We start from the raw sequence: 21,426 nt of genomic DNA, 5'->3' as shown, positions 1-21,426 counted from the left end.
TTCAGACTTGACAAAGGGGATGAGGAAGGTGCTACACAGAACCCTGTCAGCCACCACCAAACCAAACCCTCCAGCGCTCTGGGCCTGAACTACACAACTGTGCCAGAGCAGAGCCTGGCACCCAGGAGTTAAGGTTAGATGTGGCTTGTGTTCAATGGTTACAAGAGGGAATGATCATCTGCCATGAGAGAACATGGTGGCATTTCTTCCCAGCAACAAAGATTTATGACAACACATAGTTTTGCAGCCTCCAAATAATTGCTCTTTTAATGTTTGTGGAAAAGCTGTCCCAGATTGTAGAGTGTCTCAGTAAACTGTCAAAAATCAAGAGCCAAATCAGTGGAAAGTGAGCTTAGGTGAGGTCTTCATCCTGGAAGCCTCTAAGAAGAGAATAGAAAACGGGAATAAATGGTCAAGTTCCTATGGCAGGACAGGTATGACAATGACGATGATGAGTGAACATCAACCTGCAAAGAGAAGGCCTCATGGCAGGGGGAGGGGGTAACAGCGGACTGGCAACCCTGGCACCTTGGAGGCATTTATTTTATACTGAAAGGTATACTACTTCATTTCCTCGTATTGCTGTCTAAAGCAAAGTTTTCTATTCAATACTTTACAATTACTCAACAATTTTATATTCTTTTCTCTTGAAACAGATTATGCAAAAATGTGTTAATTCCCTCATTACCCTCCAGCCAAAAATGAATGCTTTCTGCATTCATAAAGGATAAAAGTCTGAGGCTATACAGCTGGGCTACATCAGCTCCCACTATTTCCCTAGAAGCAGGAAGTGGGACCTGGACCTAATGTATTTGCCTCCGTTTCCTGAGCTCATGGTTAAGGTGATGTGAACACAGGCCAAAAACCCAAAAGAGGCCAAGACGACCCTGCGTGAAGGGAGGTGGGTAAACACACTTGAAACCCAATTCTCTCTCACTGATTTATTTCTTCACCTCTCCCAATCTCTGAAAATCCATTCCAAGAATTTAAAAAGAAGCCTTTTGGTTATCAACACTATCCCAAATGCCTGGAAACTGCTTTGGGCCATTTCAAAATTCAGTCAAGTGTATTCAGTCTGAACTCTACTTTCAACCCCTCAAAGCATCCAGTCCAGGGACCTCAGGCAGATGCTCTCTGCAATCAGAAACCACTTCTGCTGAGAAGCACATGTTTAGATCACTAGACAAGACCTAGATGGAAAAACTGCCGCAGGGCCACGGCCCCCAGGGGCACATGGTGTGACTGGGCATGCGTGGTCCTGGCTCCTGGACTCTATTCCCCTGTAGCCTGAAGAGCACAATCCAGAAAAGCAGAAAGCAGAATTAAATGTGCAAGACATATTCAACTGTAATGGAAGCCTGAGTAATTAACCTAAAAGGAATATGTTCATTCAAAATATCTATCTCTAACAGCAGGCTTTTTATTTGAATTTTTAATAGTTTAATTCACCTAAATATGTCAAAGTTAAACTGCTCCCATTTCCCTCTACTTCTTGTAAAAAAGTTGGGAGAGAAACAAAATGATACAATCTGTAACTGTCCTACCAACTAGAAGAACTGTTAACATTATGGCATATTTTTCTGTTACATTATTTCCATACATGCGTAGAAATGTATGTATATATATTTAAATATAGGTGTGATACATACAAACTTACATATTATACATAAATATATCTATAAACATGTAGTTGTATGCATTTCTATACATAAAGTATATTGTACATTTATAAAATTATAGTTAATACTTTATAATTTTTATGTGTAGCTCTTTTCACTTATTGGTTCATGAGCATTTATCGAGGCCATTAAATTTTCTTTAAAAACATGACTCTTGATTCACTTGGTATAATTCAACAATCTTTAGGCCATTTCCTCTTCCTCAGGGTTATACATACCCTTCTGATAGGTTATAAAGTACCTGAATCCTTGACTTTTTGTCAGTATTTCTCTAATATTCTTCAAGTTGAACTAGAGAGTAAACAAAATTATAAATATTTGATAGCTTTCTATGAAAAATCCAAAATCCCCAAATTATGAGTTGGTGCCCTCAAAGCCTTGTACTAAGGCATGATCACATTCTCATGTAAGTAAATGTATGTAGTGAAATTATATGAATCAGCAAAGAGGGGGAAATGGCAGAACTGAACAATCCCTTAAAACAACAACACCTCCCCCCCTCCCCCGCCCCACACACACACACAGCTCTCCGGTTTGTACCAAGTCCCTCAGGACACAGGCTGCTGGGACCTGTCCCAGAAATTAACTCAGCTGTCCCATAGCCTCAAAGATATGAGGACAGGAAGTTAAAAAGAAGCAAAGAAAATTGTGAAAGATGCTTTGGAGTCTGGTTCAGACTTTCTTCAGGCCGCTTGTGGTCTAAGAGAGGTGCTGGGCCATGAGCACAGGACTGCACATGTTGTCAACACCAGGCAAAGATACACAAACACAAAAAGGGTGCCTGCCTTCCACTCCTGAGATAACAGTATGTAGGTTATCTGTTCTTCTCTCAAAGGGGGACTGCTTCTAGGATATGTTAGATTCTAGAAATATCTGCCTTCAGTTCATGATAAACATCCAAAAACAATAGTGAATAATGGATTTGGTCATGGAATGAGTGCATTTTCTTGTCATAGCCTGTAATAATGAAGGAAAGGAAGATGCTGCGCTCTGTGGGGGAAAGCATGAGGCTCCTGGGTGTGGACTGTGGCCAAGAGACCAGGCCCTATGTAAAGAAGGATCCCAGACTCACTGGAGTTCTCATTTCCACCATCGCACTTACTTGCAGCTAATTCTCCAACAATTATGCTGTATCTCATATATAGAAAAATTTCCTCCGAGTCCAGACAGAGAGCTTTGGAAATTCAAAAACCTGTAAGTACAACCCTCTCAACTTCCCCATAACCTGACCCCGACCACACTTTCAGTGTTGAGAACCACCTCTGAAAAACAAAACAAAATAAATCCTATATTAACAGTGACCCAGAGTTTCTGAGATGGTGAATAAGTCGAACACATTTGATTAATTTCCCATCACAGGGACTCTGCTTTCTCCTCTCTTCCTCTCATTTCTATCTCCAGAAGATTAAATTGGAAAACCAATGTTTGGAACTTTTCAGAAGAGTAGGATTCTTTTCTCACCTTTTAAAACTGCTTTTTCTTGAAGCAGATCTGGTGGTTCTTTTAGTAATGCCTGCACTGCCAGAAATGTTAGGTTCAGATGTTTTACAGCTCTGAACACTGGACTGAAGAATTACTCTGAAAACAGTTGGAAAAAAATAAGATTATATTCACTGAAACAATTTTCAAATACTTGACAGAGGAAGGCATCTTTGCACTTTAGTGCAATTTAGTTTATTGAGAATTGATAGGATTTTCCATTAATACATTTGCCAGAAAAATCTGAAACACATTTTCACATCAGTCTTTCGAAAAGAAGCATCTCATTTCCCCATGAAGCTTATACAAATATTAACCAGAATATACTTTGCTTTTAGAAAACAAATGACCTGGCATTTTAAAGCAATTCCCGCACCAAAAAAAAAAAAAAAAAATCAATCAGTAAAACAAATTTTTGTGCCCCAAAGTAAAAGTAGATTCTCAGAATTCTAATCATAAAAACAAGAAATCATTTAAAAGCTCTGAATTCTAAGGAATATGAATATGAAAATCTATAAAATAGACTCTTCAGAAATGAAAGTATGGGTATTAAGCCCCAAATCAATACTAATTTTATATAACATTTCAAATTTTAAAAATATGTTCAAGCAAAATTTGAATTTTGTTTTTTTTATTTGAATTTTGTCTGGATTGCAACCACTTACTAAATCACTAAGTACCATTAACATGAGAGCAAAACTTGAAATTTTGTGAAATTTGATTTAATTAAACTCTAAAATAATCTCAAGGAACCAATGCCAATGGGTGAAGGTTTCCCAGGAGGCAAATTCATGAGTCAGAAGAACAACCCTCAGATGAAGCCCAGATAGAGTACCTTGCTCAAAGTAGAGGGTGTTTTATAATTCCTCACTGAATGGTGGTCATGGGGAAAACAGCAGAAAACATCAAAAGATTTTATATGTAAATCTTTTCTTCAACAGATAACCAAAATGCTGAACCGCATACACACACATTTATATATACTCAACTTCTATGTATCTGTAATTGAAAACACTGCCTTAAAAATAAGCTTCCTCCTCTCATGTCCAAATAGAGGTGAGAGCCGCTAACAACTTAGGAGGACCCAGCTCATGAGAGTAGAAGGAACCCTTACAACTCATGGTCCTCCCTCCTTCGTCTGTATTGCTGCCATGTTAATCAGTAACTGAAGCCGGGTCCTTGAAATACAGCAGTAAATTCCTGGTATTAGCCAAACCACAGCATATTCAGCATTTAGTAAAATGCTTAACTTCTCATCACTAAAAAAATAGCAGGTGTCACTGTCCCAGGGCAGAAGCCAAGAGGCCAGTGGTTTTCAAGCTGTTTGGGGAAGGGGGTGAGGGCGGAGTATTGCTCTCTCAGCCGTTTTGCCTTATCCCCATAGTATTTCTCAAAGCCTATAAAACAGGCATTCAAAGGGAAACTGATCCTGAGTAAATGAGCCAATGCTTGACTCAGGATTTTTCACAAAGTTTTATCATTCTAACAAAACAGAAAAGGTATATGCAGACATAGTTGTTTAATCAAAGAAGCATCTATTTAAATATCTTTCTGATCATATCAAATGCAGGGGAGGGACAGTAGAATATTTAATGGTCTCTGTTAACAGGATTTGAATATAGGATTTTTCATAAAGAAAAAGAAAACAACATGGGACGCCTGGGTGGCTCAGCGGTTTAGCACCTGTCTTCAGCCCAGGGCGTAATCCCGGAGTCACAGGATCGAGTACCGCATCAGGCTCCCCGCGTGGCGCCTGCTTCTCCCTCTACCTATGTCTCTATGTCTCTCTCTCTCTCTGTGTCTCTCATGAATAAATAAATAGAAATATTTAAAAAAAACAACAACAGAACTTCCACTGCTATTTCTGAAGCCAAGGCCCAGGGTGTGGTGCTGCCGCTGCCACTGTGGTCCTGAAGCCTTGCACCTGCTCCAAGCTCCTGGGTTTTACCACCATTTATACAAGTAGAGAAAATAAGACTCCTGTTGGCTTTTTGGAAATACCACACCAACTTGTTGAAGAATTTGAGGCCACTTACGGCCAGAAGAATGGACAATCATCACACTGTAAAATCATTAATGTGAAAACAAAACCAAGAGCCAATGTATTACTTGCTTAGGACATTTAAATCTTGATTTCTTAAATTAGCTACTAACTTGATTTCTTAAATTAACTATTTCAAAAATTTTTTGAAACGTTTACTATTTCAAAAAAGAAATCGCTGTTAAATCAAAATTTAGGTTGACAGGTCACATCTTTTAAAAAGTACTTATTTCTCTATAAAATTACTGTAAATAATTTATGTGGATTTTTTAAAGTAAGAGCATGACAGAAATTTGGAATGCATTAATGACACCAGAAGAGATTCAGGTCACTAGTTATTTGCATTAACAACAGAGCAGTCACTTTATCTGTAGGTTATGTGTCAATAAACTGGAAACCCCGCAGCAAACACACTTAGAGAGGACCTGTGATAAATTCACAATACCACAAGGTGGGATAAAGCTGGCACGCGTGGCGCCTTCACTCTGCCATAGGGTATGGGGGAGCCCAGCACCTCTCACCTTGTGCAATCCAGGCAGTCACAGGGCTTTGTGGAGCAAAAGCCTCCTGGTGTATTTTCTCCTGTCAGCCCTTCCCGGACAGAACCCACAGTCCTGCTCTATGTCTTGCCCTCCTGGGAGTTCATCCTCTCTGCGGCCTCTGCTGAGGCCCGCTCTTCCCAGACTGACACTTGCACCTTAAGGCACACAGCAAAGCTAGTAACTGACAAGCCAGCTCTCTTACCTCTCCAATTATAAAACACTTTGAACATAAATGCTCGATTCCAGAAAAAGGAATCCACTGGTGCGACTATGCATGGTGTACACTTGGTTATCACCCACACAAAATGAGCTTCCAAAATGGTGGGCCTGCACCCTCAGAGATACCAGCCCCCGCCTCAGGGTCTGACACAGCCGTGAGGTGTCGGGACAGCCTGACCTCCCAGGCACGCCGGGTGACAATGTATCAGGCCACACCACGTCACTAGCCCACCGAGGTGAATACCAACCCCGGTGCCTATAAGGAGTCCCCTCAAAAGATAACTCCGAGGATTCTACCTCTTTACATCATTGTTACTACTGGAAGTTTTTGTGTCTGTAAATTCCAAATTAATCAGGGAAGCTAAACTGAATACTCCGATTTCAGTCTACAAATGCAATGGCAATATTAGTAATGGCAATAAAAAAAATTCTATCTTAAATAGGGTATTGAAAAGAAAGGTGTCTAAGAGAAACCATTTTTAAACTTACCCTGGGAAAAGTAATACAACCACAAAGTGCCTAACTATTATTAGCAATGACTCCACCTGCTTAGAACTCATCTATTCAAAATACCTTTCCCACAGAATAGTTTGAGAATAAATCTATGTAGTGCATTATGCTCCTGAGTCAGAATATGCAGAAATCTAACCTTACTAAGAGAAATTAGTATTTCTTACTAATAGAAATAAAGGAAAAAAAAAACAAAAAAACAAAAACAAAAAAGATCATCTATATCAGAAATACAACGTATCTGTCTATGCAATAATAAACCTGTATTGATATACAAGAAAATGTCATAAATAGGAACATGTTAAGCAGCCTTTCCTTAATTTTGAAAAGAATGGTCTCTGCTGGATTTTGAAATCCTAGCCATCTGAAGACACTCCATTAAGCCACAAAGTATGAGAGTTGTTGCAACGGAACTCCACTTTGGAGATCCCAGAAGGAACTTCCATATTCCTTTACAACTCCCAAGTCCAAGTTGGAGCAACAGAATAAATTCTTAAAATATGAGCTAAAGGAAGAGTTTTAGCGAAAAAAGAATGCAGCATAGATATACATAACGGGGGAGTGGTAAACCACATCTTATAGCACACACCCTCCTTCCTGTTCTCTTGGTCTCAACTGCATGGTGTTCCCTGGGGAAGCTTCCTGCCACATTCTACTGCAGAACAGAAGTCTCTTCACTGCGAAGATACTCACTTAAGGGTGAAAGATATCAAGAGAATACAAATTCTGCAGTATTAACCTAATAAGGGCGTTTTGATTACTTCTGGGAAAGGAAAGTATGAGGATGGAAGCGCAGTGACCATCATGCAGAAACACGAAACTGAACAAGGGACTCCAGTCTTCTCTGCTGTCCTATTCCCATTTAACATCATTTTTGAAAACTGTACTAACTATATTCCCTAAAGGGGAGGATGTGAAATGCAGCAGAGGAGAAGAGTCTGCTTACTCAAGACAGAGATTTAGCAGGAAGTAGCTGCAAGCTAAGAGAACTGTGTACAATGGCAGTTGGAGATGAAACATGATGTGACACTCACTATCTGCAAAATCAAATCTTTCTGAGCAGCAGAAAAACAGTGGGTAAGTTCTTTTTTGTTAGATTGAAGGGGATATGCTGAAGATATTTACTCTGGAAAATGAGAGGAAATTGAAAGAAAACCACCCCATTATCCCAAACTCACTAAATATTTTTGACAGGGAAAATAAACTATTTCAGTGACTATAAAAATTGCTATTTCAAAAAATGTGTTAAGAGTAAGCACAATTTAAAAACAAAATCTGTTATTTTTAATATCCCTATATGAAAGGATCAGGAAAGGGCTTCCCCCTACCACCATCCCATTAAATGACAAGTTTCAGAAGACAAAACCTTTGAAAAGGAACAAACCAACAAAGCTAGGAGAGCTGAGAGTGAGAAAAACATGCACCATGAGAAACACACTGGCCACCAGAGGTAACCACATAGAGAAATGGAATGGGACACTTACACAGCAGCTATTTGCCAAAGGGTCCCGACGGCTACTGTGTTCTGAAACCATCAAGACAGAATAGCAGGATGGGAAGAATGTAGTCACAAACAATCCACCAGATGACAACACTACACAGTGCAGAGGTCAGCACAGCTAGGGAACATCTGGAAGGGGGTGAAGGGGAAAGAACAGATGTTCAAATTGGGAAGCCAAAATAAATAAAATAATAAATAAAGCCACATGTGAATTTTAGACACCCTGTGATAGATACAAAGGGGTGGGAAACAAGGATGGATTTTTGCCATTTTACGCTGGGGAGAAAATGCTATCTTCAGTTTTAAATTGATTTGATATTTGGTAACAAAAGATGAGACCCAATCTCTAGCTGATTAACTGCCCCATGTTAATTTAACTGTATGATACAGAAATCAGAGTTGTAGTTCCATGATTGAAATTCTTCAAAAAGCAAAAGATATGCACGCACAGAAAACTATACCAAACCAGAGAAAAAGGAGACAAAACCAACCAAATCACCAACAGCAGCCCTGGACTGATAGTTAACAATGATTCACGGGAGGCACAATAGTAAATGAACACAGCACAGCAGAACTAATGTAATTTCCATGCTGTCATGCACTGGTCACCCAGGAGTTTAGGCAAACTGCATATTCTGACAATAAGTACTAAGGAAGCATGCCCAACACTGGGCAACACAAAATGAGGAAAATTTAGCCTATATAGGAACATTGTATATATGTCCTTAGTTGTTTTCCTCATTCATTTTCCTCTTGTGGCCAAACTTGGCTTTCAGCTCAGTATTTCTTAATCTTGTAGTCCTAGTCCTCTAGGATGATGACAAAGGGAACCTCACAGTTTGAAGAGTGGTGACTCCTTCCAGCTACTTCCAACTGGTCACTACACCTGTGATTAAATAGAAAAGGCTCCACTGAGCATTTGCTTTGTGGGACTACTGGGCTGGATGAAGTCATAAATCACTGGTCTGGCTTACTGTGTGCTCTTTCTCGGCATCCTTGTCATCTTAATCACTAAATAGGTACCCTCTGCTATCTAGCGACAAGGGATTACATTAAGTATGGACCTGAAATCAAATCTAACCTCACCCTGCAAATGACACCTGGCACCACCTTATTTACTCCTTCCACAAAAACACAAACCTACTAATTACAATATTTAGACAGGATGGAATAAAATGGCCTAGGAACACTGAAGAACTGTCTATCCACCCCAAATTTCATTTGCAATTACTGATTTAACAGTGATCTTAAAGGCAAAACAGTCTATATCCAAGCGTCTACACCACAGATTTTTCATCGGTCCTCTATGAAAGCTCATGGCCTCAGAGTTATTTTCCAATGATGAAAGCATACTCATCCATAGTGTGCTGTTAAGGGAGATTTAAAGCAAATTAGGTCTATATTCTCACCTTATTCCCAGGTAGGGTACACCTGACTCTTCACGCACCATTTCGTTTAACCCTAACAGACCTAGCAGAATGATGAGTATGCACAAAGGCAGCATGGATGACGTTATAAATCTACCAAATCTATTTTAGTGCAGACAGTAATATACTTGCCTTCGCGTCCTGCAGATCACATCAAGGTCATGGTACTATGTGATTTACTGTCTTCGTGATAGTCGGGATCAGACTGATTCTTTGAGGTAAGGACCACTTGACAATATCTAACAACTTTAACTCTCCCCCAAATACTGTTTGTAAAATAGAAAACAGTAATTGGAATGCTGTTTTGTGTATTACAAGCTTCCTCTTAAGAATCACCAGTACTTCTATATTTTTCCCTAACTCCTTCTTAGAAGTATTTTTATTCCACTGAATATCCGTAGCAAAGCGACTGAGGTTACCTGCGGAGACAGAGGTGTCCCAATCTGGAGACAGGGGCTGAAGTTAGATTTCTCACCTCAAGCTGCTGTTGAAAACTCTCTCTTTTGTTTCTAAGACAACAACACAACTTTGGAGGGAAAGGAAATCCCCAACTGACCTCTTCTTCTAGGGCCAGAAGAATTACATGTAAGAGCAAAAGAGAGAGGATTCCAACAGCAAGGAGGGTCTGAAAAAGCAGAGGAAGGATAAGTGAAACGTACAAGAGGAGGAAGGGAAATCCTCCCAGAGTAATCTAGACTTCCCCAGGGTTTTTATACTTATGAACTTAAAAGGATCTTAGTATTTTTGTTTTTTCCTTTAAAAGTAGAGAGGGGGGAAAAAAAAAGTAGAGAGGGAGATGGCTTGGGGACTTTTCTACTGTTTTTAGGATTACAATGATAATTAAAGAAATCCTGAACTAGCGGCCTTTTTGCCTTTTTTTTTTTTTAACTTTTACCATTTTCCTTGGTTTATAACTTACGCCAAATGTCTCAGAGAAAAAGGCCAGTGTCCTTCAGGGGGTAGGGTGGGGTGTAAGTCCAGAACAAGTGATCTCAGAGGCTGGTCTCTTCTTCAGCCCTCACGGACTCCTCCACCCCAGGATACCTCACACACTCACCCATATCTAGCGTCGTCTCTGGGTTCCAACAGTATTTAGAATTTTAGGCTTCATTCAGTGTTTTCTCTTATATTATCACAAATCTATCAGCTATGAAAGAGACTTTTATTGTCTCATCTGTAGGAAACAGCAGCAAGTCCTGTGAATCTCTGGAACACATACTCACAGGGCAGCAGGCTCAGTTACTGAAGGAAATTTCTTATAAGTCCTATTTAACAGGAACTTTTGACTAAGCAGAATTCCCATCCCGACTCCCAACCTGACTTTTCATCAGAAGCTTTTGAGAAATGAACTGATGCTGCAGATTCATAAAAACAAAACAAAAAACCAGGGCATGATTAAAAGCAACCCACAAACCACCCATTTTCTAGGGCTTGTGAGTCAAATGGGTCCCCACGCCAGCATCGTGGGCAACACCTGGAAGCTTGCTAGATGTGCAGTCACAGCTCACAGCCTAGGCCCCACACCATAATGTGCATTCTGCAAAGCTCCCAGGAGACTCGAATGCATGGTGAAGTTTGAGTACCGCTCCAGGGAACTGCCTATGCCTATCACGTCCCCTCCAGCCTCAGAAGGGTTATCTGGAGGGACTACAATATTTCCAAATAAAAAGAACATTAGAGCCTCAGATGAAGACTTACTGAATTAACATCAACATGGCATTTGGATTAAATAAATGATATAAAATGCACCCTTGTCAAAGCTTTCTCAGTTATGTGCCACACCCCCACACCGCAGAGAGGGCTGTGACTGTCTACAATCTATTCCAACGCCCTTATAACTTTGTTCTTCCCTGTGGGTCTTTTAAGAACGTCCCAAGGCAGTTGCCCCTGAGCATACATGCTTTCTGCGTAATTCTACTTTAGAACTTTAGATAATGAGGAAGTGCCAGTGAAGAACCACTGTTCTTTTAATTAAAAAAGAAGGCCTGAAAAAAATAAAAAAATAAAAAATAAAAAGAAGGCCTGAAAAAAATTTAAATTAAAAATAAAATTGAAAATAAAAAGGCTTGTTCTTCTCTGCATGAACATTTATGTCATTAGGTCCTCACCTAATGACATAAGATGATGATTATAAGATGATTATAAGATGATTACCAAACAAAATGACCAGTCTCCAACACCAAAAAAAACAAAAACAAAAACAAAAACAGCCAACCTCAAAAAACGTAACTGGAGGGGTACCTGTGTGGCTCAGTCGGCTAGGCATCAGACACTTGATTTTGGCTCAGGTCATGATCTCAGGGTTGTGAGATTGAGGCCTGCACTGGGCTCTACCTGGGCATGGAGCCTGCTTAAGATTTTCTCTCCTGGGCAGCCCAGGTGGCTCAGCAATTCAGTGCCTGCCTTCAGGCCAGGGACCTGGGATTGAGTTCCATGTCGGGCTCCCTGCATGGAGCCTGCTTCTCTCTCTGCCTGTGTCTGGCCCCCCCCTCCGCCTCATGAATAAATAAATAAAATCTTAAAAAAAAAAAAGATTCTCTCTCCCTCCTTCTGCCCCACCCCCCCAAAAATAAATAACTGGAAATGTGGTACCCCATAATGAAAAGGAAGGTTACTACAAGGAAGAAATCCTAACAGGTAAATGAAAGCATATACTAAAGAATATCCTAGAAAAAAGTGTAATGGCCAAGTTTTTAAATTCTACATATTTTTTCTAACAATCCTGGATGTGCCATGAGATCGAATCCCAACTAGCACACAACCAAGTACAGATGGGCATACACACACACTAACTGTAAAATTTCCTAACACCATATTAAACCTTCTTTTGGAACTTGAAATAGCTCCTCAAACAAAAAATTCATACAAAATTATTATTTAATCTAGTTCATTATTGCCCTAAAATTATAGGGCATTAAGCCACAGTGTCATCACTGATTAAAGTCTACCTTATCCACACAAACTGTCTATAACATGGTAGTGAATTTAAGGAAATTCAGTTTCAGTAACTGGACAAGTCTGTTATTCTGCGATTTACATCTGCTGCCACTCTCCTGAGAACATCTCATCCAGAAGAAAGAGCATTCCCAATACTGCTGTCCCGTGTACACAGGCTAGATAGACAATGGACATAAAGTACAGATAAGAACTTCTTGGGTGACACCCTGAATTTTAAATAATGCATATAACCATTTCAAAGTGGCATAATGGACATGCAACTATGGAGAAAAACACAGAGGAAAAAATGCTCAGGAAGGACCTTATATACATATTAAATCATATCAACCACACAAAGGAAACCAGACTCACGTGAGGGGAATAGCATTTGTTTTTGACTGTCTTCTGCTTTTCAGGGCCCGAAGTCTATCCCCTTGTGTCACTCCATGGATTTCATCATCATCACTGTACTGTATAAGTAAAGAAACACTGAGCTAGTGACTTAAGTTGCACTTACAAAGGCAGTAAAGCATAGCAGTTACGTTTATCCATATAGACACATACAAAAAAACAAATCAACTCTAAAATATTCTGCTTTCAAAATAAAGCTATGGCTCATATTTCAAGATAATCAAAAGTTGACTTTCACAGACAAAGATCTCAACAGTACTCTTGTTATAAAACATACTGTGAAGAGGCATAATGGGTTTTCAAGAATAACATTCTTTTTGAAATTTCACAATCCACTTAATATAGTACCACCACTTAATATAGTATCATTAGCCCCCAAACTCTTGATTCTTTAAAGCTTTCCACTTGAGAAAAATTAGTTCCGTAAATCAATTGTAACGAAATGGGAAAAAGGCAGGGACAGGGGGCAGGGGGAACATAAGGAGAAGCGTCACTAGGTCCCTCTAAAGAGCTCACTTCATGTAGCAATTTTTTACAGTGTCTAGTGAGTAAACAAACAATTTTAGTTTTATGGACATATGATTTTATTTTAACTATTTTGAGTAAAAAGTTCCCAGAGGGGGCTGTAAGTATAAAAAAATTGTGTGACGATAATCCCTCAAAATGTGCTTTATTATTTTTATCTACAATTTTCCCCATGCCCTGTAAGGTTCTCAACAGCACTGAAAACAATGACAACAGCGTGATGGGGATGGTTCGATTACCAGTTCAGGTTCTTGCTTGTCTTGATTCTCGACTCCATTGATTGAAATGTCGTCAACAGCCAAGAGGAGTTTTGAGACAGCTGCTCTGTGTTTTCCATTCTCCTGACCCCTTAACTTTTGACGAAAATAGTCACCTTCCAACCAGAGGCTTGCCTGTTTCCTAGAGCATTTAAATAACATCATCAAAATACAGCTTTCCAGAAAGACACCTGCAAACGATGCTCTCCTACAGATGATCTATTGTTTGTTTGTTTGGTTTTTTTTTTAGATTTTATTTATTTATTGATGAGAGACACACACAGAGAGAGGCAGAGACGCAGGCAGAGGGAGAAGCAGGCTCCATGCAGGGAGCCCGATGTGGACTCAATCCCAGGACTTCAGGATCATGCCCTAGGCCCAAAGGCAGGCGCTAAACCGCTGAGCCACCCAGGGATCCCCGAGATGATCTATTGTTACTGGAGACTAAGAAAAATCCTACTTGCCATCATTTTCCAGACCCATGGTTCCCTGAGGAATTACAAAAGTTCTCCGTTACTTACATCACCAAAAATTGCTGCTGCGGTCCAATTACTGAGCCAGGTCTGCAGATTCTGACCCAAGCAATGGTCTCGGCTGCTGTCATCCTGTAATGCTTCATGAGGTAACAGGCTATCAGAGTGCCTGTTCGTCCAAGGCCAGCTAGAAAAGAAACAAATCAAAGGGTCCTAGTCTCACATACTTCAGAATTTTGTTGGGCAGGTAGAATTTTTTAGGCTTCCCATGAATCTGCTTCCCTCAACGGCGCCTCTCAAGTTTGGATATGCACAGCAATCACCTGAAGAGTGTCAGAAATACTGGGTCTCATCTCCAGAATTCCAAGTTAACTGGTATGTGATGCAGCCTGGACACGGAGATTGCTAACATCCCCCAGATGGTTCTATGAAGTCAACAGTGAAAATCACTTTCTAAAGTGATGATTCTAAGTTGTTTAAGTGCATTGTTTTCCACTATGGGTTTTCTGTTAATGGTACTATCGTCTCTCCAAACACATGGGCTTAAACTCTCACATTTTTTTCCCCTCATCCAATAGTTTTTTCTACTATACTTTTATTCCTATTTTCACATGGGTTTCTTTTATAAATTGTATTTCTGCTGTCCCCCTTTACTCTCATCTAGACTACCATCATTACCTCTTAGAGTGATTAATTTTGTATGTCAGCCTAATAGGTGTATTTGGAGGAATTGACATTTAGATTGGTGGACTGTCAATAGCAGATTACCTGCCCCTCCATAATGTGGGTGGGCCTCATCCAATCAGTTGATGATCTGGACAGAAGAAAAAGACTGGCATCCCAGAGGTTGAGAGAATTTTCCAACAGCCTGCCTTCAGACTGAAGCTGCACTATTGGCTCTCCTGGGTCTCCAGCCTGCCTATTCACATGACAGATTTTGTACTTATCTGCCTCTGTATTTACACGAGCCAATTCTTTATATCTTCCTCTCTACATACGTTCCATTGGTTCTATTCCACTGGAAACCCCTCACTTATACAGATTTTGGTACTGTGATATGGTGTGCTACTGTAACATATGTAAAAACGGAAAGGAGCTCTGGAGTCAGAATTGTAAAAGCCTGGGAGTTTTAAGGCACAATGTTAGAAAAAAAAACTTAGACCACCCTAAAGGGTCTCTGTTGGTAGGAATATGGGTGTTGGTAATTCTGGTTCTGACTCAGATGGGAATGAGGAACAGGTTACTGGGAACCAGAAGAAAGGCAATCCTTGTTAGAAAGTGGGAGAAAAACACCAGCCTGGCTAAATTGTTTTAGTGATTTTTGGAAGGTAGAACTTATTTAGCAAAAGATTTATAAGCAAAGTATAGAAAGTACAGCCTCGTTTCTCCTCATTAAAGTAAAACATTAGAGAAGACAGATGAACTGAAGAAGGGACTGTTAAAGCAAAACAAACATTTAGAAAATTCTAGGCCTGTCTATACTGCAAACAGAGAGAACGTTTTTTCTGGAGAGAACCCCAAGGGTGTGGTCAATGATCCACTGGTATAAAGAGATTACCTAGGGATCTAATCAGCCATCTCAGCAGAAGCCAAAAACAGGGATGGGATTGATTATACCAAGCAGACACAGTGCCAGTCTGAACTAAAAGGGACATACACAAGATGAAATGAAGGCAGGCTTCCAGATTTCTGGGGTTTTAATAGGACTAACAGAATTATCTAAATGAAAACACTCCTTGTCCTTCAAGAAGAGAGAAGTATAACCCCAAAGGACCAACAAGGCTGCCACTGCCCCGATAAGCCCAGGGGCAAGGCTACCTACTCCTGGGTTTTAGGGGGTAGGGCCAGCTCTGTGGTCAGGGGGCCAGGCTGTCCCTGCCCACCACCTCAGGGGCAGAGCTGCTGCCCAAGTGGGTCTGTGGAACAGGGAATGGACCAGAGCATTACTTCTGGGCCAGAGGATCTCACAGCATTTGCCTTGCTAGGTTTTAGACTTGCTAGGACCCCGTAAACCTTTTTTTCTTTTTTCTTTTTCTTTTTCTTTTCTTTTCTTTTTTCTCTTTTCTTCTTTCCTTCCTTCCTTCCTTCCTTCCTTCCTTCCTTCCTTCCTTCCTTCCTTCCTTTCTTTCTTTTTTTCTTTCTTTCTTTCTTTCTTTCTCTCATTCATGAGAAACACAGAGAGAGAGGCAGAGACATAGGCAGAGGGAGAAGCAGGTTCCATGCAGGGAGCCGGATCCCGGGACTCCAGGATCACGCCCTGGGCCAAAGGCAGGTGCCAAACTGCTGAGCCACCCAGGTATCCCTTGAACCCTTTCTTCCTCCTGATTTCATTTGGAATGGGAATGCCTACCCTAGGCATGTCCCCTAGTGTATTTTAGACACACTTAACATGTGTCAGGATCCACAGGTTCACAGCTGGGGAAGAGTTCTGCATCAGGATGAACTGTACCTGGTGTCACCCATTATCTGTCTTAGAGGATATTTAGAAGACACTTTGAACCTGAACTGATTTTGGAATGGATTATGTCTTTGGAGACTGTTGGGATAAGCTGCCCTGAGAGGACAAGAATACTGATCAACCGGAGAACACGATGTTATGGACTGAATTGTATCCCCCACTCCCTGCCTCCCCAAAAATCCACGTTCAACTTGTATTCCCAATGTGTCTATCTCTGGGAAAAAGCCCTATATGGAGGTAAATAAGGTTAAGTAAGGTCATGTGGGGAAGGCCCCACAAATCTCATAGGAGTGGTGTCCTTAGAAGAAGAGGAAGGGACACCAGGAGTTGAGTGTACACAGAGGACAAAAAGAAAACAACTATCAGGCTCCCCACAGAGAGCCTGCTTCTCCCTCTGCCTATGTCTGCCTCTCTCTGTGTCTCTCATGAATAAAAAAATAAAACCTTAAAGAAAAAAGAAAAGAAAAGAGCTGTCTGCGAGCCAGGAAGACACCTCATCAGAAATCAACCTTAGGTTTCTAGCTTCTGAAACTGTGAAAAAATACTTTTTGTGTAATCCACACAGTCTGTGGTACTCTACTGTGGTCCCCCAAGCAACTTAATACCCTCCCTAATGGATCTCACTTTCCAATTAATAATCCAAACTTTCCATGGTCATCAATTTTCTTGCCAAAACAAAGATCCAATCCTATCAAATCCTCTTCAAGTTTTTAAATGGTCACCAGCTGACTTCAGGGTCTCTCACCTCAGCACTAATGGCATGTGGGGCCGGTGTGGATGCTGTCCTGCACACTGAGGGCTATTTACGAGCATCACTGGTCTAAAGAGTTGTAGCATCCTCCCACCACTTTGTGAAAACAGCCGTTTTAAATTCTTTGTCCAGTAACTCAGAGATCTAGGTTTCTTTAGGGCTGGTGTCTGGAGATGGTTTTAATCATTTCATTTTTAAGTGTACATTTCAGTGGCATTAACCAACACACTGCTGTGCAACCATTACTACTATGTCCTCTGTGTACCTGAGACAAATGTGTATTCCTTTTTCGGGGAGCAGTGTTCTCAGTGTGTCTGTTATTTCTGTTGGTTTACTGTGTTGTTCAATTTCCTTACTGATCCTCTATCTGGTTGTTTTTTTCCATTATTAAAAGTGGGAGAAGTTGAATAAACCTTAGTATATCATACAGTGTATTATTACACAGGCATTCATTCAATAAATACTTATTAAGTGCCAAGGCACTGCTTTAGTTGCTGAAAACATAGCAACTTAATAGAATATAAGCTCCACAAAGACAAGCCCTTGGAGTCTGCTCTGTTCACTGACATATTCTAGAACATATCAAACAGAAGACACTGAATAGGTATTTGAGGAATAAATGAATGTATTTCTTCTTTTAAGATTTTATTTTTTGAGAAATAGAGATAGCGGATATGTGCATGTGTGAGAGCAGGGGGAAGGGCAAAGGGAGAAGGAGAGAGAATCTCAAGCAGACTCCCTGCTGAGTGTGAGCGGAATTCGATCTCACGACCCTGATATCAGGACCTGTGCCAAAACCAAGAGTTGGGTTCTTAACCAACTGAGCCACCCTAGCACCCCTATATGAATGCATTTCAATGTGCTAAGGTTTTGTAGGGTTACTTATGAATATAATTTAATTTAATACTGTTCGAATGAAATTAGGGCTTTAAAAGCCTTCTGTATATGCACAGCTTTATAATGTCAATCATCACTCAATAAAGTGGTTTTAAGAAAAAAGCAACTTACAAACAACAACAACAAAGTCAGTTCATGTGTCCTTGCATATAATCTAAATGGGCATGGTGTGCTTCTAAAGCATACATACACGCATGTCCACCATTCTTTACCCAACCCTGGAAACATACCTTTACAATGTACTGCAATGGCACCCTCTGCATTTTCACAAATATCCAGAAATTCTTTGACAATGGCATCAGTAGGGGTGCTGCCATCCGCAAAGAAAAGATCATAGTGATCGAAACCAGCATTCGTAAAGCGTTTGGCATCATACATCCTTTTATTCAGACGAATGATGGTAGAAACGTTGTGATTCTTAAAATATGGAATATAAGCCTCAGGAGAGTGTTGGTGGTAACCTACATAAAGAAATTCACCAGATGTTGTCAAATGCAGAAAGAAAATGGATAACACCTTTACCTATAATTGGGTAGAAAGAGTATCTTGACTAGGGACTGAATACCAATTTGATTATAACTGTAAAAGCACTAATTTAAGAAGTTAAAAGCCCGGCAAAATGATGTACTATCATGACCTAGTATATTTAAATAATTTAGACAAATGTGGTTTAACTGTTTGGCCTCTTTCAAAGGAAAACACAGGATAGATACTTCTTTTAATAACAAAACAATATTCTAGGTCCCCTATTTTCACATACCGCTTTCAAGTCTGGTTCTTGAATGAGGTCCACAGAAGGCAATAAATCGGTCTGGTATTATCCAGTTTAAATCTCCATTTTCCGCTTTCTGCAAAGGGAAGACCAGTACAATTCATTTTTAGACTTGATTTCCTGTCTACATCCTTTTTCAATACCGAGTGTCTAAAGGACTTCAAATCCATTTGTTTCAGCACAAAAACTATTTACAAGTGACCAGGAGACAGGAAACTAAAATTTAGCCTGCTACGAGTATTCCCAGGGAATAGTCAGTTAACTTTTGCTGGTCCTAATCACTTTTCTTAAAACAGTGTTTCTTTCCTAGGATAGTCAGCCTTTGGAAAATAGAGTTGATTGCCATCCAATTTATACCAAAATATATATATATTTTTTTTATCCAGAATTTATTCTCATGTAGTTGCTGCTACTCAGTAAAAAAAAGCATTTTTTTTCTTTATACTATGAGGGACTAGAAACTTCCCTATTTTCCTAAATGACAAATTGGCTTCTAATATGAGCAATCTTGACTCCTTTAACAAAGGGAAAAAACCAAAATTTTTGACTTCTTGATATTTACACCTGTATGATAGATACACTTCCATCATTTTGTTAGCTATTTTGTAAGGAGATCAATGAGAATCTGCACTAAACCCAGCAGAAAATTTGAAATTACAAGTACACTAAGATCACAGTGTATCTCTAGAAAGAAAACATGAATATGAACTGAAATTTAAAACACTTTACTTTTAGTTATTAAGTCCTTTCAACTAAGCTACCATAACAATTGTCATAATATAGCTCAACTTTAACAATAGAAATGGATACAAAAAGACTTAAGCAGGAATTAGAAGACACTTAATAGTGGAGGAATAAAGAACTAGTGATAAAAACAAGATCAATTAGCTTTGCAATTGCAGTATACATATGTGCACCTAAGAACAAGTAAGAAGTAAACTGGGAATTGCTTGAATATTTCTACAAGACAGGCAACCCACATCCAATTTACTTAATTATGAGTGAGGGGAATTAGTGAGCCCATGTTCCATACTAAAAGGCCTAAGCAGGAATGAGAATGTGTCCAGACACTACAATTTTGAAATGAAACCAGAAATCTGGAGTTTTGTTTTCTCAGAAATCTGTAATTCTTAATGAGAAACCTATGATTAGATTTCATTGAATTGCAGAAATTACAGATTATACGATGCATTCTGACTTCAGAGAAGTTAAAATGGGAAAAAAATGGTCATCATGGAATCAATGAAAGACACTAATCCAAAATTTCTAAATACACTGTACAAAGCAAAACTACCCATGGTCTGTAGCTACCTCAACAATTCCTCTTATTTCAATGCAGTTTCATTGAAAGTAAATAGCATTTGTGCACAACCCTGCTACTCCCCCAACACTACAATGTCTGCATTAGTGAGAGGGGAACTAATTAGCACCTATATTCCTTCTTAGTAACACACAAAGACATCACTCTGCTCCACTGAAGAACCCCAAATGGCATTCATAGTAGTTTTACATGCCTAAAAAGAGAAAGTATACTTTATTTTAAATGTTTAATTTTATGAGGACAAGCATGAAAATAATGGTAAGTCACATTTACTAGTTTAAGATGCAAATTAAATATATATTGTACTTCAGAAAGGTACCACTGTTACAGAGAAGGAAAGACAAGATTGGCCTGAACGAATCAATAACGAAATATATTTTAGATCTTTGTACAACGCAGTATGACTAATTGTAACTATTAAAACAGTTCAGTTACATTGAACAGATTAAAATAATAGTTACTCTAGAATATGATTGTGAAAGGACAGTTATCCGAGGATTCCATATACTGTTGCATGAAGTACTGCCTGTGGAATCACTCCATTATGAGTGAGAATGTCCGCTCAAGATAACCACATAGGGATAAAAAGACAAGATTCCACAAGTATTCTTGGTGAAAGAAACCTTTAGCACGGCATCTTACTACCTATTTAAAAGGTTAGAATGGTAGAATTAAATTACTTATTCTTAAAAAAATAATAACACTACATTAAAAAATGTAGAGGACTCATATTGCTTTGCCTTTCTGGACTTCCTTCTGTCCTTCTGTCTGTGCTGTTTGATGGAGCCAATCCCAGCACTCTACTACAACTACTGAGATGGCCCATCCAACAACCACCCTCACCAAGAACACAGTCTGGTTCAGGCCCAGGGACATGATCTAAGGCCAATGAAGAACTTGTGGGTCTTTTCTGATGATTTGCCCAGTGAGTAAATCAAAGCTGCTGGCCTCCATCTTCATCACTACTGGGGAGGGCTGGCCTAAGAACAAAACTAGCTCTAGCCCAATTTCTGGTAAGTACTGGAGTACATTAATCTCGTCATGCATGAAGTCACACCAGTTCCTGGACTCTTTATTTATATAAGTCAATTAATTTTCCTTTTTTATTTAAGCCACTTGTATTTACTTTTTGTAACTTGCAACCAATAGTGTCTTGAGTTCATACAAACAGTTATGATAAAAACATATTTTCTAGAGGTAATCAGATACACAATGACTTTTATTCA

The 21,426-nt window shown here is 39.6% G+C and overlaps 1 protein-coding gene across 21 annotated transcripts in view; it reads right to left on the bottom strand.

Annotated features, from left to right (window-relative positions):
- Positions 1–21,426, bottom strand: part of CDC14B (cell division cycle 14B) — a 102,591-nt gene that overhangs the window by 8,860 nt on the left and 72,305 nt on the right. For 11 of the 21 annotated variants that reach the window (XM_077903373.1, XM_077903351.1, XM_077903345.1 and 8 more), the window contains 6 exons: positions 18,868–18,955; positions 18,338–18,568; positions 14,050–14,188; positions 13,511–13,670; positions 12,708–12,805; positions 3,141–3,257 (listed from right to left, as the gene is read on the bottom strand). In XM_077903373.1, coding sequence (XP_077759499.1) covers positions 3,141–3,257; positions 12,708–12,805; positions 13,511–13,670; positions 14,050–14,188; positions 18,338–18,568; positions 18,868–18,955 — 833 coding nt within the window. Of the gene's footprint in view, positions 1–3,140; positions 3,258–7,954; positions 8,101–8,662; positions 8,858–9,530; positions 9,665–12,707; positions 12,806–13,510; positions 13,671–14,049; positions 14,189–18,337; positions 18,569–18,867; positions 18,956–21,426 lie in introns of those variants that run through there. The other 10 variants (XM_077903446.1, XM_077903469.1, XM_077903508.1 and 7 more) reach the window with 6 other exon arrangements.

The sequence above is a fragment of the Canis aureus genome, chromosome 1 (assembly GCF_053574225.1).
Source record: "Canis aureus isolate CA01 chromosome 1, VMU_Caureus_v.1.0, whole genome shotgun sequence".
Classification (NCBI taxonomy): Eukaryota; Metazoa; Chordata; class Mammalia; order Carnivora; family Canidae; genus Canis; species Canis aureus.
The sequence above is the reverse complement of the archived record's forward strand: the minus strand, read 5'-3'. Positions and strand labels throughout refer to the sequence as shown.